At 38.5% G+C, this 19,161-nt stretch overlaps 1 protein-coding gene across 6 annotated transcripts in view; it reads right to left on the reverse strand.

The window, feature by feature from the left end:
* Best1 (bestrophin 1) overlaps nt 1-19,161 on the reverse strand; it is a 99,339-nt gene that overhangs the window by 15,142 nt on the left and 65,036 nt on the right. For 3 of the 6 annotated variants that reach the window (XM_073961365.1, XM_073961366.1, XM_073961364.1), the window contains 3 exons: nt 6,217-6,327; nt 5,380-6,136; nt 5,077-5,319 (listed from right to left, as the gene is read on the reverse strand). In XM_073961365.1, the coding sequence (XP_073817466.1) occupies nt 5,077-5,319; nt 5,380-6,136; nt 6,217-6,327 (1,111 nt within the window). Of the gene's footprint in view, nt 1-4,992; nt 5,320-5,379; nt 6,137-6,216; nt 6,328-19,161 lie in introns of all 6 variants that reach the window. The other 3 variants (XM_073961362.1, XM_073961361.1, XM_073961363.1) reach the window with 1 other exon arrangement.

Below are 19,161 nucleotides of genomic sequence, written 5' to 3' on the forward strand. Positions count from 1 at the left end.
CACTAGAGTCAAGCTTAGATGGGTCTGTACTGGACAGACTGGTGTATACGAAAGTCCTCCACCTCCGCTTTTATACGATCCTTCCGTTTCCGGGCGATGAAAAACTACATGTGTAAGATGCTGCGTTTGTGGTTGTTAAGGAGGCCGTGAGGGTGTCTCTTATTCCGACGTCGACGATGAAACTGACAACGATGGGAGATGATCTGGCGCAGCAAGCAGCAACATAACACATATTGCAGTAGTCATGGAGGTGGCTATGCCCAGAGCAGCAATCGGAAGAGCTTGGAGCAGACATTCCGGGATATACTGCCACTACCGCTGAGAAAAAATATACGAACACAAACACAACATTGTTGAGGTGACAGCTCCTGGTAGAAGATTCCTTCGAGTCAACCCGATGCATAGAACCGACCGCCGTGTCTACTCCTTACGTAATACCAGTTGTTGCAAATATTACATCTTACGGATGTGGCACAAGGAATCAAAAATCAAATGTCATTACCGTTATTTTGTTCGAAGCCGGCATGTATTACTAAAATTAACAGTAAAGCTTATATAATTTACTAATCCTGCAAGGAAAAATCTCGGCATTTCCAAAGTTGCCAACCCCAAGCCGAGTGGATCTCGGGTCGTTTCAGGATATATATACAAGGTGGCGCAAAAGTAATCTTCCTATCAGAAAATGCAAAAATTGTTGCGATTGGCCCCTAATGTCAGTTCTGTTTTGACATTTTTGTAGTAAACACATGCGAAATACACGTTGATAAACAATGTTACGCTACACTGCTCCAGAACGCGGAATATTGGTGACTATTTATTTGATCAATAATCGGTCGGTGACTTTGGCACAACGTGAATTTCGTCGCAGACGTTTAGACGCTCGCTTCGAAGAGACTGGCACAACACGAGATGCTGTCAGGCATGGCAGACCCCGGAGTATCCGTTCTGCAGAGAATATTCCTGATGTAGCCGAGGATGTCACGGAAGCGCCTTCGACATAGACCAGACGACGTGCCACGCAAATGGGTATCAGTTGACTGTCTTTACAGCGAATTTTGGTACGGTATTTGAAGATGTTTCCGTACAAAGTCTAGACGGTGCATCAGCTGTTAAACGCTGACCACCATTCGCGTCTAACATACGATCAATCCATCCTTAATCACCACCAAGAGTAAGATGATTTTTCATCAACAAGTAAAAAAGTATCAGTCGGCTTTGCCGACAGAGATATACCCTCAGCCTGTGTATATTGAAGCAATTTTTTCCCAAAAAATGCATGTATTTTGGGCGTTTGAACTGACAAAAATGTTGATTAGGATTAAAGATCAAAAGTTTTGCGGAAAAGATACTAAAAAGAATGGATCTCCAGCCACTGCATATGGTTCCATAGGGGTTTTTTACAACTTCAGGGATGTTTGCTCAAGAAGTATGGACTTGCCCCTGAAACAACTTTTACCATCGCAATTGAGGCAGCGAATGCAAGTTGCTTCAACAACAATCAAAGTGATTCGAGAGCAGATCTTAAAGTGAACATGTATCCGAAATTTTGTGTGGGAGGTACCGGATGGAGTTGACAAATATAGTCCATATTTGAATCTGATCTATATCTGGTAGATATATTAGAATGTGTAAAGTATGGACCAATTCGGCCACCCACTTCAAGAGTTATCGTACGAACAATTTTTCCGAACATTTTTGAACTTTTGTGGTTCGGAGTGGACCGATATGGCTTATCTTCGAACTTAAACTATGTTTGGACAAAATATTACTAAGGCCAAACTTTGGACCGAATCGGCAGACCTGTTCGAGAGTTATTTTGCCATCCAACCTCCTCACACGGTGTCATAGGGGTTTTTTTGCAACTTTCAGGCTATTTTCTCAGGAAGTATGGACTTGCCCCTGATGAAACTTATACCGCCGTATGGAGGGCAGTGAATACAAGTTGCTAAAGCAAAAATCAAAGCGATTCGAGAGATGGTCCTAAACGGAACTTTTCCAAATTTTTGTGTGGAAGGTACCCGACGGAGTGGACCGATTGAGTCCATATTAAAACCTGATGTAAGTCTGGTACACGCTCCACGAGGGCAAAGTATGGACCAAATCGGTTACTCCCTTCAAGAGTTATCGTGCGCACAAATTTTCCGAACATTTTCGAACTTTTGTGGGGGAGGTACCGGAAGGAGTGGACCGATGTAGCTCATCTTCGAATTTAAACTAAGTTTGGGCAAAATATTACGAAAACCAAAATTTGAACCGAATCGGTTCATCCGTTCGAGAGTTATCGTGCGCTCCAGCCAGCCAGACAGACGGACATTGCTCAATCGACTCCAAATTGTCTGAAACACATTTCGTCCAAACATACTTGGGGTCTAAAACCATTATTTCGATGAGGCACATTTTGCCCGTATGAAAGTGTATATACCCTCGTTAGCATAAATGCTGAGGGTATAAAAATAATCATGAGTGATGAGGCGCTCCAGACTTCTTTTTGTGGGGCTTTTTGAAGTCGCGAGTTTATGTCAACAAGCCTCAGACTCTTTCAGCTCTTAAAGACAATATCCGCCAAGAATGTTTGGACCTATCGCCGGAAGTTTTGGCCAAAGTGATGTAAAATGCCATAAAAAGGGCTCAAATGACAATAAACTGTGGCGGCGGTCATTTATCTGATATCAAATTACAGCCAAAAAACTTCGGAAGATTACTTTTGCGCAACCTTGTATATATATAATTATCGTGGTAACGAACCAAAGTCGTTGTTGGGTGTTGCTCTTGGGTAGAGCACAGACAAATATGAGTTATACAGTTATTTGGTAAAGCCTACATATAACCACTCCTCCAGATTTGAAGCTTTTGGCGAATTTTATAAGGTTTCCACCGAACTGTCTCTAATTTGTTTCCTGAGGTACTTTTTGGATATTTTTTGATATATGGATATTTGTTCCAATTACTCCTCTCGGTAGCCATAGGACTTCCACAAAGGACGCCATTTTACACGATTAATTGCTGTTGTTTTGGCATCTTTCCTTTCTTGTTGTCTTAGTTCTTGTGTTATTTTTTGTAACCAGGTGTTTCTCTTTCGCCCTCTATTTTGTGACCGTTTGGATTCATTTCAAGCACCATTCTGGTTATGCTATGAACATTTTTTTTTTGCAATTGACCTCACTATCAAGTGTTCAAAGGTCTGTTTCAATTCTGATCATCCTGATGCTTTGGACGTTATTCTGGATCTCCAACCTATGGATATCATGGTCGAATTTCAAGCTGCGAGGACGGCTTTTAAACTCCGAGAATTAGGAACGTGGTGGGTTTCACAGTTTGGAATTTTGTTCCTGTTACTGCTTTTGGCGCTTCCACAAAGCATCGCCATCTTACACGATTAGTTGCCGTTGTTTTTTAATGTACACATGTAAAGTTGTTTTGTCTTAGTTCCTGGGTTATTGTTTGTCGCCAGGGTTTCTTTCGTGATCCTTGAGGATTCCATTCAAGTGTCATCATGGTTATGCTATGAACATTTTTTCTTAAGGTGTGGCAAATCCATCTCCTGTGTTTAATCTGATTTTGTATGGGTCGCGGTTCGGAGAAATTACACAGCTCTATGTTACTTATCCTGAGGCGTATGTATATAAATACCAGTTTTGTACTTTATGTGATGGTGTTAGATACAAGGCAGCTTTCACTGGCGTATAGCAGAATTGATTTTATACAAGTTAAGAGAGACTTCTCCCAACGTATTGATATAGCACCATATAAATCTATTTGACATCAGGGTAAAAGTTATAAAAAGTTATTTCCCGTCGAACATTCCACTTGTTATCAATGCATATAGGACCCCATATATGTACAATACATATACATCAAGCAAAAGTATGGAAAGAGCAACATGCATATGTTTTCATTCGGTTTATGGTGTGCGATTTAAATATTTATCGAAATATTAGCTCTGTCCCAGAAGCTGCAAGAATAAATATGTTTATTTAAAGCTATCGATGATGGGTGATTAGTAAAAGTGAATGTAGTGAGAAGGTTAACAAAGGTCTGAGAAGATGGAGGGAGTAATTGATTAATGAAATGTGTTGCAAAATTTTTTATAATGATACAAATGGTCCTTCCAGTAAGCCCTTAAGTTTTCTTCTGCCCCATGAAAAGCAATGATCCGATACCGTGTAAAATTAGCATGTAAAGTAGTAAAACGCCCAATTTTCACCATCTTCAAATGATCTTCAGTTGGACCAAAAAAGACACGATATATTGCTTTTATATTTTTCTAATCTTGGAACAATATTTTTAAACTTCTTTTTAAATATTTTTTTCGATTTCAGACCTTTGAAGATGATAAAAACTGAGCCTGAAAAATTCAAAATAAATATACAAAGGTTTACAATCGTGCTGTGCAGTTGTACAAAGAAAATGTGCTTTGTTTTGGAGGTGCAAGTGAGGTTAGAGACACCATGCCTGTGGTGGGGAACTAAAAAAACAGGAAGAAGGAAGGAAAAGCGTGCATACCATTAAAGCATTATTGAGGCAATCATTAGAATCAAATGTTAGTTTTTTTCTTATTTTTTGTTGCAAATATTGGAGTATGTTGAAGTCGTCAAGAAATTTGGTCCTTCGACTTTCACAAAGTGCCCCAAATAATCCCATTTTTTTTTGTTTTTGAAAAATCCCATAACTTATTGTTAGTAAAGGGAGGGAATAGAGAGTATTAGAGAACATTTTGTACCCACCAGCCAATTCAATTCATTCACCTTATGTTACATTTAAAAGATTAATGCTTAAGGAAAATTATTACAAGAAGTGTAAACACAGTATTCCAGTTACACATTGGATAGGAGAATGCATGTTTGTTTTTGTTTGGTTTTGGTGGAAAGGGGGTACAAAAAAGGCTTTTCGTTTTTTTGTTTTGGAAAGCATATATATATAATTTAATATGATTGGCCAATTCCAGAGTTGAATTGAAATTCGTTTAGACCAGATTGCCAATTTGATTCTAACCTCCTCATCTTGATTGGGGAATTTATAGTGAACTGCCTGCACAGTTGTTGGGGAACCGGGATTTGATTCTGTTTGATTACCAACCATGTCATCGATGCGAACACTGGACATAACTGTGGGCATGGCCGCAGTTTTGGAGACCTCAATTTTGGCCGTTGAGGGTTCGGGATGTTCTTCGCGGAACCTCTCCGAAGCAATGGTGTAGGGCAGCTCATTGGGAAACACTTCATCCCAGTATTGATCTTTTAACAACTCAGGATGTTCGTGGTGCATTTCGTCTACAATTAGGTAGGATACCTGGAGATTGCGATCCACCATCCAATTGACCTAAAATATATAAAGATTTATTTATTTTAAATATTACCATCTCGCTCTCTTTCCACTCACCTCAAAATCATCATCATCCTCACCAAATGGATTGATCAACGATTCGGCCACTTTCAACCATCCCATGTAGAAGAAAAATTGCAGCGTCGTAAATACCGGGAAATACAAATCAACCTTATTCAAATAATTACTATTGGCCACAACTTTATTTTCCGTCCACTGCTGACCCATGACCGAGCACAAAAAGAACGAATACACTGCCAATGTCACCACCTGGGTGTAGACCAATGGCACACTTATTGTATCGTACGATATTAACAGACCACACTGTCCCCGAAACTTATTCAGCTCATCGATTATCGTCTTTACCGCAAAATCATCACGTATGCGACCCTCTTTACGTGCCCTTGTTACAATACTGGCAGCCCATACGATTGGTAACCAATGCTTTGAATGTCGGGGAAAGCCCTTATTCATACTCTCAATAATGTTCTTTTCGTTCTCGATCAGTAGGCCAGCCTCAACGAAATTCGATAAATTCGGAAAGCGTTTTTTCACACGTGGCGATATGTTCGTCATAACCATTGTCAGACAGAGGCAGACATAACGCATTATGGTACGACGCACCATACGACCACGTTCATCCTGTCCATGTATATTTGCACTAACAAAGACCGCTATGGGATCAGGCCAGGGTATACTGGTGTATTGATTCCACCAGCGGGTCATCACAATCGATACATAAAAGCCCAATACAAAGGACAGGGGTATGAGATCACTGTAATTGTAGCAATACTGTGCAATAGCTTCGAACATTCTGCAAAAAAGAAGAGAAAAGGAAAAACATGTGAGATGAAGTCGAATACTCTCTTTTATGCGGATTCTTCTTTTACTTACATTTTTTGTTCGGCATTTAAGGCGAATCGATAAATCATATTTAATAAATAGTAGAGAAAAAGAAAGGCTACCAAGTCCAGCCATACTAATTTGTAAATACTGCCTCGCCACCTGGAATAGAAAGAAAGACAACAATTAATTATTATTATTTTGGATATACACATAATTTATCTGCAGTTATGGGCGGAGACCATATCCCGAAAGTAAACGACTTAAATGACAGTTAAACAGACAGATCAGAGTGCTCATTAAATTCATCGAGGAGAAAGTCCCTCAAAGTCTCCGGGAAGATGGCTTCCAGGACGACATTTGGCATAATTTATAATATACGCAAGAGGATAAAGGTATGGACACAACAGTGATCAATCCCACGGCGACTGGTACAAACACATGTACACTGTCGACCGAATCGACCGCGCCGTGCAAGACATGTGCCTAGTATGCGGCATGGGCCCGCACGACACAAAACACCTTTTCAACTGCCCCGCCAAACCTACTCATCTAACTCCAGTGGATCAGTGGTTACATCCCAACGAGGCAGCCACTTTCCAGGAACTGGAGATAGACCCAGAGCCACATTGAACAGAAGAATGAACATACAAACATAATAATAAACACTGTTACAACAACAACGACGACTTGTTCTATGCACCGGATTGACTCGGAGGAATCTGCGACCAGAGGCCATTACCTCAAGAATTATGTGTTTGTATATTTTTTCACCATGGAAGTGACAAAATATCTCGGAATGCCTGCTCCGGTGTAATTTGGTCCGCACCGAGATGGAAAAGAACACCACGCTATGGATCTTTTCCGCTTGCCAGATCCGCATCCACCATATGTCAGCTTCGGTGAGATGTAATGGATGTAGGGAATGGGTGCAGCACTTCAGTGGCTGTTCAGGTCTTAGTCTCCTCCAGGATTACTGCGATAGGAGTTATATTGCTGCGCCAGAGCTGAGACCGTTGTAGTTGAATTGCATGAATTATGCGTTTCCGGGGCACTGAATAACAACACCCCAAGTTGCATCATTCCCCGATGCGAGACACCCCCGCAGTCTCCGCCTTAACAACAAACGCTGCACCTAACACCACATTTGTTGTTCCGCTGCACAAAAAATATATCATTCGTGGAATTCAAGTGTAGCGATCTCAGCGAAATCGTAGACTTAATGAATCGATCCGGGAAAAAAGCTCACCGTCACCTTTAGCTTGCAACATTGCGATGGTTACAACGTTTTGCGGAAGGATCGTAGAAGAAGTGGAGGAGGAAGACTTGCCTTCCTTATATACCAGTCTGTCCAGTACAGACCTATCTCGTTTGAGCTTGACTGTAGTGAATGTACGGGGGTAGCAGCAACGTGTGGGACTGCCGAAGTAGTAGTTGCTGAATGTGTACATACCGCCGATGCCTTTCGTTATATGTCCGACATGGTTCGCTATTGGAGGGATATAACCGTCTCATGCTAGGGGACTTTAATGCTCACCATGAGCTTTGGCATTCATTCCTAGGTAATGACAAGAGGGGTACAATGCAAATTGATAGAGAGTAGATTGCCACAGATCGTCAGACATCATCATTGTGGCTCCTAATCTGTAAAATAACGTGTCGTGGCAACCCGTCATTTCGCTTGACTCAGACCATCTTCTGATCATCGTCTCCCTTAACAGACCATCCGACTTCATAACCTGTGACCGCCGTACTTTTGTTATTGGCAAGGATTCTGAGAATTTATCAATTACCGCTTCAGAGAACTGTCCATTTCCTCAAATCCTCGGGTAGCTGAGAGAATTTGGTCATTGCTGCTGCAGCCGCTCGCTGCATACACGCCGATTAAATACCCGAAATCATGTCAATGGTTTTCAGCACAGGCTACGGGTCTAGCAATTAGCTTCGTCGTGCGAACCCTGAAGACTCAAGAGTTACAGGCCTCACTCTAGAAGGTAAAATGGCTAGACCAGCTGAAGCTTTAGTAAATTGTGCAACGGTTAGATTACTTTCGAATCATCTGGGAAAGAAGGATGATAGAACGACTATTTTTTCAAAGGCGTAAGAGTAACTCTTACCACTCATATTGTACCAGAAGGCTGGAAAGCTGGCAGGGTGGTTCCGCTGGCAGTTTTTCCAGTTGCCCAACATCAGCATGGATTCCAGAAAATGCACAGCAGCTCAACAGCATTGCACGCCAATATCCACACATATCAGTCGAGGACTGAACCAGTGTAGGCCGTGTGAACTATCGAAAGCTTTCGATACCATTAACCAAGACTTTCCTCCAGCCGTGTTTGAAACGTTCGGTAATAAACTATATGTATGGTCGCCAGGCGTTTATGGAATTCAAAAATAACAGATAGTTCCCCAAGAGAGGGTGGTATCTCCGGAACAGTTCAACTTCTACTTTTTTGATTTTCCTAACCCTCCAGACAACATAGAGATCGTACGGCATGAGGATGATTGTACGATCGTGGCGTCGGGTCCTATTGTCGACAGGGCAGATCTTCTATCTGAGGAATATGAAAATATCAGTCGCTAAATCCTTCTGGACGCCTGAAATGAGGCTCTCTGAATATATTGGTCGATAGTGTTCGGATTCCGGCCACTAAATACTTCAAGATAAACCACAGTTATTTGTGACAAGATCAGAAGTAGGAACAAGATAACTGAAAAAATTTTACGTACGAACATATTTTCGTTGCTACAACAACAGTGATCCATGTTTCATCTCCATGTCATGATATGGCATCCGACCAGCTGGAAAGGCTGCTGAACCGACCTGTTCTATTGCATCGGACTTGTTAGCGTCGGACAAATCCGGAAAGTCATTACTTCTTAGACAGGAAGCATTGGCGGAGGAAAGTGGTAAGGGAGAAACATCGCCGATACATTCGACCTTCACAAAAAGCCAAAGATAAACAAGTAAGAAAAGCGTTAAGTTCGGTCGGGCCGAACTTTTTATACCTTCCACCACAAATTTCAGCCATTTCGGTGGATTAATGTGGCCACAACCTTCAAAATACCGAAATTCGGAAGGTACCGTTTTATGGGGGCTATATGATGGCGTAGACCTATACCTACAAATTTCTGGGTGAAAGTTTTATACGCCTAAAGAAGACTAAATACCAAATTTCAGCCATCTCGGTGTGATAATGAGGCTAAAACGTTCAAAATATCGAAAATCAGGAGATATTGTATTATGGGGGCTATATCAACACGTGGACCTATATAAACATTTTATGGTAGAAATGTTTCTTAGCCTCTAGAAACACAAAATACAAAGTTAAAACCGATTCTTTAGTTAAGTGGGTCTAATACATTCAAAATATATTAAAATGACGCGTACTTTATAAAGGGCTTTATGTGGGGGCTATACCAAAACGTGGACCTATATAACCCAACTTTGGTAGGAATGTTTTCTGGCCTCTGAAGACACAAAATACCAAATTACAACCAATTCTGTGGTCAAATGGGTCTAATACATTCAAAATATATTAAAATGACGCGTACTTTATATGGGGGCTATACCAAAACGTGGACCTATATAACCCAACTTTCGTAGGAATATTTTTTGGCCTCTGGAGACACAAAGTACCAAATTACAACCGATTCGGTGGTAAAATGGGCCAAATATCTTAAAAATTCCTTAAAACGACGACGCGTCACACAGTGTCACGACCGTGGCAAAAAATGGTAAAAACTAAATACTTCGTTGAACAAATTTATTGATGGGGAGTGATAGAAAACATATTAATTAAAAAGAATCTGAATTTTGGTACTAATACGTGAAGTACTTTTTGCTATATGAGGATTTAAATCCGACAATTTTAGTTAATACGATTTTTTGTGCTTTTTATACCCTCAGCCTTTAGGCTATGAAGGGTATATACACTTTCATACGGGCAAAATGTGCCTCATCGAAATAATGGTTTTAGACCCCAAGTATGTTTGGACGAATGTGTTTCAGACAATTTGGAGTCGATTGAGCAATGTCCGTCCGTCTGTCTGTCTGTCTGGCTGGCTGGAGCGCACGATAACTCTCGAAGGGATGAACCGATTCGGTTAACATTTTGGCTTTCGTAATATTTTGTCCAAACTTAGTTTAAGTTCGAAGATGAGCTATATCGGTCCACTCCTTCCGGTACCTCCCCCACAAAAGTTCGAAAATGTTCGGAAAATTTGTACGCACGATAACTCTTGAAGGGTGTAACCGATTTGGTCCATACTTTGCCCATCGTGGAGCGTGTACCAGACTTAGATCAGGTTTTAATATGGACTCAATCGGTCCACTCCGTCGGGTACCTCCCACACAAAATTTTGGAAAAGTTCAGTTTAGGAACATCTCTCGAATCGCTTTGATTTTTGCTTTAGCAACTTGTATTCACTGCCCTCCATACGACGGTATAAGTTTCATCAGGGGCAAGTCCATACTTCCTGAGAAAATAGCCTGAAAGTTGCAAAAAACCCCTATGACACCGTGTGAGGAGGTTGCAGGGCAAAATAACTCTCGAACAGGTCTGCCGATTCGGTCCAAAGTTTGGCCTTAGTAATATTTTGTCCAAACATAGTTTAAGTTCGAAGATAAGCCATATCGGTCCACTCCTTCAGGTACCTCCCCCACAAAAGTTCAAAAATGTTCGGAAAAATTGTGCGTACGATAACTCTTGAAGAGAGTGGCCGAATTGGACCATACTTTAGACATCTTAATATATCTACCAGATATAGATCAGGTTCAAATATGGACTATATTTGTCCACTTCATCCGGTAGCTCCCACACAAAATGTCGGATACATGTTCACTTTAAGACCTGCTTTCGAATCACTTTGATTTTTGTTGAAGCAACTTGCATTCGCTGCCTCAATTGCGATGGTAAAAGCTTTTTCAGGGGCAAGTCCATACTTCTTGAGCAGTTGTAAAAAACCCCTATGGTACCATATGTAGTGGCTGGAGATCCATTTTTTTAGTATCTCCTCCGCAAAACTTTTAATCCTAATCAACATTTTTGTCAGTTCAAACGCCCAAAATTTTTAAAACTCCCTAAATACATGCGTTTTTTGTGAAAAAATTGTTTCAATATACACAGGCTGAGGGTATATCCCTGTCGGCAAAGCCGACTGATACTTTTTTACTTGTTCAGATGTAATTCGAAACATTCCAGTTGTAATTCGTAAAATTTTAATTGTAATTCGATTATTCCGTTTGTAATTCGAATCAATTTAATTGTTATTCGAATTATTCCCTTTGTAATTCGAATTATTCCATTTGCAATTCGAATTATTCCATTTGCAATTAGAATTATTCAATTTGAAATTCGAATTATTCCATTTGCAATTCACATTACTCTATTTGTAATTCGAATTATTTCATTTGAAATTTTAAACAAAAAAATTCGAATTACAAATGATATAATTCAAATCACAAATAAAACAATTAGAATTACAAATAAAATAATTCGAATAACAAATGGAATAATTCGAATTACAAATAAAATTATTCGAATTCGAATGGAATAATTCGAATTACAAATGGATACATTTGAATTGCAAATTGAATAATTCGAATTACAATTGAAATGTTTCAAATTACAAATGGAAATTTCGAATTACAATTGAAATGTTTCAAATTACAAATGGAATTCTCGAATTACAACTAAAATGATTCGAATTATATCTGAAAAAGGTGTATATGTGTGGTGATATCTCCGGAACAGTTCATCCTCTACCTTTCTGAATTTTCATACCCTCTAGACGACATAGAGATCATACGGCATGAGGATGATTGTACGATCATAATTTTGCATTTAATTTTACCGATTTTTGTCGGTAACTCAAAAAATGTGTTAAGAGAATCAAACTATCGCAACATATTCAGGTTAATGCTTTTCTTTACGAACTCACCCAAAAAGAACACAATTATCGTAACCATAAATAATAATCATAAGCATAAAAACTAGTGCAGATTAAATTAACTGAATAAAGTATCTAATTGAAATCGCCTCGGACTATTTAATGCGATCATTACTTTCAATCATACCTACATACATATGTACGTACATAGTTTATATATAATAATGGACTTCACATATACATATTTACTATTTGCGATTAACACATCTATACATTTTATGAGTTCGCTAAATATTTGCGGTAATTAGAACCTTTTGATAAAGTCATCAGATCATCTCTACAACTAACTTAGCTTACAAACGAACAGCAAATATTGTAGAAATGTTAAGTGGTTGTCATGACATCACCTGATGATACCCGATACGAATTATTCAAGTGGACATGAAACAAATATTTGTGTATATATTTCCAATTTATCAAAATAAGGTTGACATTAATCATTATTTCGGAGCACACAAAAATTCAATTATTGTCTGAAATGTATGTTCAAAGATGTGATGATAACATTCTCTCCCTCACCTTACTACCTGATCATCCTTCCCATCAACGTTTTATCTAACCGGCCATAACTATGTATGTGCCTTCTGGCAAAAGAAAATTATGTATATTCCCAATATCTTAAGTTGAAAACTTTTTTGCCACGGTAATAAAAATAAAACTTTAAATGCCATAGAGAATACAATGTCCTGAATGAAAATTGTCCTTGAGACAACATCTCCTATCCCTTGTTAGTATTCTCCAAAGTATAAAGAAAGTAATTTTATTTACTAACAATAACACGGCGTATATGTATATGTAAATGGATGTTGATATCATCATGTCATCCATTTGTCATCTCCAGAGTTGTTTTGTTAATGACACATTCGCAGCTGTAAAATTACAAAGTTTCAAATGTCTACAATGTAATGTAATGAAATTACTAGCAATCAAAAGTCACAAACCAGAATAATTTGCATGTGCTGACACAAAAAATTCGGAAATTACGAATTGGCACAAAGACAATTGGGAGGGAGTTAGTTTCGGTCTTAACTATACGATGAAGAAAATTAAAAAAAAAATAAATATCTCAAATTGGCAAAATATGATCTCTAATTTTAAAAAGGAAGAAAAAAAGCTATTTTTTTAGCGAATACACTGCACCCCGCTTATTTACATCTCTGCTTAACTGCCTTTTCCGTTTAATTTCCTGAATCCCCAAAGTTTTTTTTTCATATAAATGAGTTCAAACTGTCCCGCTTAACTACTTTTCTATAAGCACCCGACGACTACGTGAATTGTGATGAAGATTGTAAGGCTGAGATGAGATTTTTGTAACTACCCACATGAGGTAGTTGAAAGAAGAACAGGTATCACGCACAGTGAGCCCAAGATACACAGTCTATACAAATAAAATCTTTAACACAACGAAAAATAAAATCTTTGACGGGCGAGATTTTATGGGATTTCGGGAGATAAAAGTATTGCGTTTTAACAGAGACCTCGAAAGCTAACTGCACGCTGGCGGGCTCTTCAATAACGGATTGACCTGCACCCGGAACCGCACAGCACCCGAACCGATATGGAAACCCAAAACCAATATGAATGTGCTCGGTTTATTACATCCGCATCCACCACACTCAATCGGTGGGATGCAATAGATGCCGGTAGTGGATGTATCTAAGGGGTTGCACTTGTCCAAGTGAGAGACTTCAACTGGGACTATGTTGCTGTGCGCTGCGTGAACACAGTCCCCAGTGAGTCGCCGCAGTCATCAGAATACGAGACTCCCCAGCAGTCCCCCCAACTGCAGCCGCACACGCAGCATATAACACCAGCCGCTGCTGATCCAATTTCAGAAAATGCGTCCTCTTTGCAATTTAAATGCAATGGACTTCGAGGTAAGATCGAATAAAAAGTGTATTTCATGCGTCGGAAGAATATCAAGGTCGCGGCGGTGCAGAAAATCAAGGAGGAAGGCTCGCACCAGGGGTGGATGTGGGAGTTTATCTTTCCTATTGCACCAGTCTGTTTAATACAAACCTATCTCACTTAAGCCTGACTCTAATGACCGTACATGGAATCTATGTAGGGGGTAGCAGTCAGTTGTGGAACTGCCGAATTAGAGTTACTGAACTTATACATCCCGCCGATAAATAACTTTAGCTCAGGTTACGTGCCCGACATTAGCCCGCTTTGGAAGGTCTGGTCTTGAGGGACTTTAATGCGCATCATGATATGTCGCATTCGGTCCTCGGAAATGACTAGAGGTGCACAGCGCCGACTAAGCGCAGTCGTTTGCGTTTTGCGCAGTCAATGAGGTTGTCTTTATCAAAATTAGCGGGTAGTGTCCCAGTTCGCAAGACATAACCATCGTGTCACCTGGTGTGACAAATGACGTCATCTAGCAACCCGTCGTTTCTCTTGGGTTATACTACAGTGTTGGTCACAGAATTAGCACACCCCTTTGGTGCAAAATGATTTCAGTCAGCTAAGAGTTTTGATAGGACAAATTGAAATATTTTCGTAAACAAAATCCTTTTCTATAATGTATTTAACAGATTTAATGATATAAGTGAATAGTATTATCAGTGGTTTTTTGAAAATAAAAGTTTTGTGAAGACGCCCAAATTATCAAGGGGACATTTAATTAGCACACCATAAGATTTTTTAATTTAATTCAGTTAATATACAAAAATTAATTTATATTGATGTTAATTCATATTCAAAACGTATTGAACAAATCATTTTTTGAAAGAAAAAATAATTTTTCACCCCGGAATCTCAAAATATATCCCAATAGCGGACCATTTTAAGTGTACATTACTTAAACGTCCGAAAGTCGCCAAACTTTAAAAACAAATGTACAATTGGATCGGAAATTATTGGAATTGTTAACCGATTACCGAATTTAAATATAACGTGCAAAAACTTTTCCAAAAGTGTTTAAGGTCGATGATTCATTCAAGAAAATTTTCGATTTGGAAGGAGTTTATAGAAAGAAGATCAATAAAATGCACCCTTATGTGAAGAAAAATCAACTTATAACACCATTTGTAATTCAAAATTACACGTCTGAATAACACCAAGGACCTATCATTACAAAACTGTCAATTAAGCACTAGATGAACACGTGGCACGTGGGTATGTTTAAAGGTATAACCCCTTTCCGACCATAAGGGATTTTGAGGTTTGCTGAAATTGGTTAAAATCCATAAAAGTAGGCATATACTATTGAAGATAAATGTTTTCTGGATTATTGATTTCAAATTTAATCGTTTTAAGCTCCGGGAAACCTATTACCTTGCGTTCTCACTAGACTATCTCCCATTTGCCTTATGTGTAGAAAATTATTGAAATTTGTGTAGGTCCCATAGAGATGAACATAGGTTTATCGTGACATACATCACGACATATCGGTAAAATTCAGTCCAGATGGATAAGTATTTATAAAATCAATAGCTCAACGCATCATATTACAGTTTTTTAATGAAAATTTTTGTGTCAAGCGGACTTTACAGATGCACACTGCTGGTGGGTACATCCCACTATTCGCAAATTTACAAAGATGAACAAGAATATGATGTTTTATTTGATGTTTCTATTAACTACTTGCCTCAATGCGTTTGTTACATATGAACAAATCGATAAAAAACACTAAAAAAACTGACATTTCCATCAGTCCTTGGTACCCAAGGTGTACCCATATAATTCCCTTCTGACACTAAAATTTTGGAGACTGCAGGAGAGTATAACTAGCAGACTGGAACTTATTCCCAAACGAAAGGGATTTAAAACTGAATATGGACGAAAATATTGAAACTATTCACAATATTAGTGATTCTTTTAAGGTGTGCTAATTACGTGTCCAGTGAATTTAGGACATTTTTTACATTTTGGAGGTTATTAAAATTGACAATTATGTTTCAGTTTCTGTATTGCGTTGTATTCTTTAAGCATACTACTGAGAATATATTAGTACAAATACTTTATTAAATACAACTACTTTTGAAGGTCTTTTTAGGCAAAATAAATGTTGGTAGTGAGGTGCGCTAATTGTGTGACCAACACTGTATATCCCCTTAATTGCCTCCACTAGCAGATCGCCCGATTCACATCTCATCTAAACGCCGCCTTTTCATCAATCATGGCATAGTTTCAGAGAGTTAACTAATCATCGCTTCAGAGATCTGCCAGACCCTTCTGATGTTCGTGTATCAGAGAGGACGTTCCGAGACATTATGACTCGCTATATACAGTGGCGGCCATATAATTAAGAACGACAACGTATTAAAAAGTATTTGACGTGCTACGTTCCAAATATTTGATTATTTATATGGAAAAAAAATTGTAAATAAAGAACACGGTAAGCACTTTAAAATAAAGCCAAAACATGTTTTAATTCTCCCTCGTTTATACGAAAGAAGCCACGATTTATTAAAATAGTTATAAATCGACCTGACCACATAATTAAGAACGATATAAGTAAAGGTTACGTAAAGGTAATTTTCATACACAATATGTGAATATATCGTTATGTATTTTAGAAATCGGTTACTTTGGTATCAAATGTCCTTCAATGGTACATATTATTGAGTCTAAATTTGATAACACTGTGCAACAAGGTTTCTGTGCGGTGGAAAATTCCTTCTGGAGATCAAAGCCCTTAGTGAGTATATTAAGAACCCAAAAGGAAATTTTCCCCATAGGTCAAGTTTCTGAGATATCGCGCGATGTTTTTGCGAATTTTTTGAGTTTTCACCTATGATGCTTGAGAAAATAGCTTTATATCTCTGTTTGCCGTTATTATAGCTTAGTTTTGAGATTACATGTCTTCAGTCAAATCAAATGGCGAATCCACAAAAATATTGCTACTAATCGATATTGTCACGTTTTCATTGTCCTTTTTGACTTTTACCCGGTTTTTGTTCAGAAAAAACCTATGTTTTGTTTTTCTGTATATTCGTTATTCGTTATGTATTAGTAGGCAGACATACCCATTGGTTATCGGTTATATTGACATCTGGGATGTATCTGAAATATTTACCATATATAGCTCCCGATATGCTGAACACGTTAATGACAAATTTTCTTGGAGAATAGATATGGTTATCTAATATTTTGAACCGGATATAGCGATATAAAACCCGGATTTTGTACCGATTTTAAGTAACCGATTAAGGTTATATGTATACCATTAGAAAGCTAATAAAATTCCCAATCAGGGAAAATAAATTTTTTGACAGCATATTACCTGAGTTCGGTGCTAAAACAAAAAACCGTATTCTTGAACCGTTTTTTAAGGAAAAATATCACTGCGCGTAAATATGAAGATCAAAGCTTGGTGGGTGAAATATTCTTTTTGTCGATGAAAGTGGATGAAGTTAATATTATGAACCCGGAAGGACAGTTATGCCATAGGTCAAACTTCTGAGTTATAGCGAAATGGAATTTATGTTACGGGTTTATTGTCGTGCTCTTAAAGTTCATCAAGAATGTATGCATCACGCCGAACGGATCAACCGATTAGAACCAAATTTTGGGTATCGTAATATTTTGGCCAATTCGGTCCACTCCTTCGGGTACCTCCCCCACAAAAGTTTAAAATTTTAATGTAAAATGGTGTGAACGATAACTCTCGAAGGGAGCAATCGATTTGGTCCAAACTTCGCACATCGTATTATTCCTTCCAAATATAGATCGGCTTCGAATATGGAGTATATCGGTCCACTCTTTCGGGTACATCCCACACAAATTTCGGATAAAGTGAAGTTTAAGAGCTCCTCTCGGATCGTTCTGAAATTCTCAAATATTTGCAGTAGTTTGTCCTTGCGGCTCCCTTTACGACGCACACTGTCGCGAGTTCATATTAACTGTGGCCAAAAATAGAAGGAGTTATTGTAGGTGCATCAATTTTGGTACACGTACCTATTATTGACTTACAATTTAGAGGACAAAAAATTGGGATGATCGGTCCACGTTTTGATATAGCCCCCATAGAACCGTACCTCCCGATTTTCGGTACTTTTAATGTTTTAGACACAATAGCCAACCGAAAGTATTCAAATTTTGTGTTTAGTCTTCGGCAGAGGTATCAAACATTCCAACAGAGAATCGTGGGCTTAGGTCCACGTTTTGATATAGGCCCCATACAACGGTAACTCCCGATTATCGGTATTTTGAAGATTTTAGCCTCATTATTACACCGAAATTGCTGAAATTTTGTATTTAGTCTTCGTAGGGGGCATTATACCTTCACCTTGTCTTCACCTTCTCTAGGTCCACGCCTTCATATAGCCCCCATAGGACGGTACCTCCCGATTTTCGGTATTTTGGAGGTTTTAGCCTGATTATCACACCGATATGGCTGAAAATTGGTATTAAGTCTCCGTTGGGGGACTTATAACCTTCCACCAGAAATATGTCGGTATAGGTCCTCGTCTTCCTATAGGTTCTCATTTAACTGATATTATTTTTCATAATTAATGTAAAAAAATAACATAAAATAAACTTTCTTTTTATCAAAATTTTTTTTGTTTTTTTTTTTCATTCCATTCAATAGTTATTTAAAAAACAAATCATATAGTTACTTTAGCCGCACCCTGTACCTTTGGTTATGTCATCACAGTGCTCTTGAAGCAACTTTAAATGGAAGGGGAAAAAAAGCAATAAACCTCCTTGTTTTATTTGCTAAAGTACCAAAGGTCAATAAGCTAATCAAATAATACAACAAAAAGGTGCTTACACCTGGGAAGTTTTTGCGGATTCTGAAACTACAATGTTCATAGATGAGAAAAATAAAAAAATCGCCGGAGCGCTTTTTAGGGGTTTTTTAAGTTTTCACGATTTTGTTTGGAAACCGCAAGTCCTATCGAAATGGGAGCAAAGAAAATATTTTAGCTATGAAAATTCTCTACAAGATTGACCTTTATGATAATTTCGTAAATTTTATCGTTATTGATATATAGGAGTTCAAATTGGGACAATGCATTGACTGCATCGCTACCTTATAAAACAATTTCATACATGGTGCGCCTTAACTAACTTTAAATGAAAACCGTTTACACC

This window comes from Musca autumnalis, unplaced genomic scaffold, assembly GCF_047663935.1.
Source record: "Musca autumnalis isolate F117 unplaced genomic scaffold, ASM4766393v1 scaffold_1, whole genome shotgun sequence".
Classification (NCBI taxonomy): Eukaryota; Metazoa; Arthropoda; class Insecta; order Diptera; family Muscidae; genus Musca; species Musca autumnalis.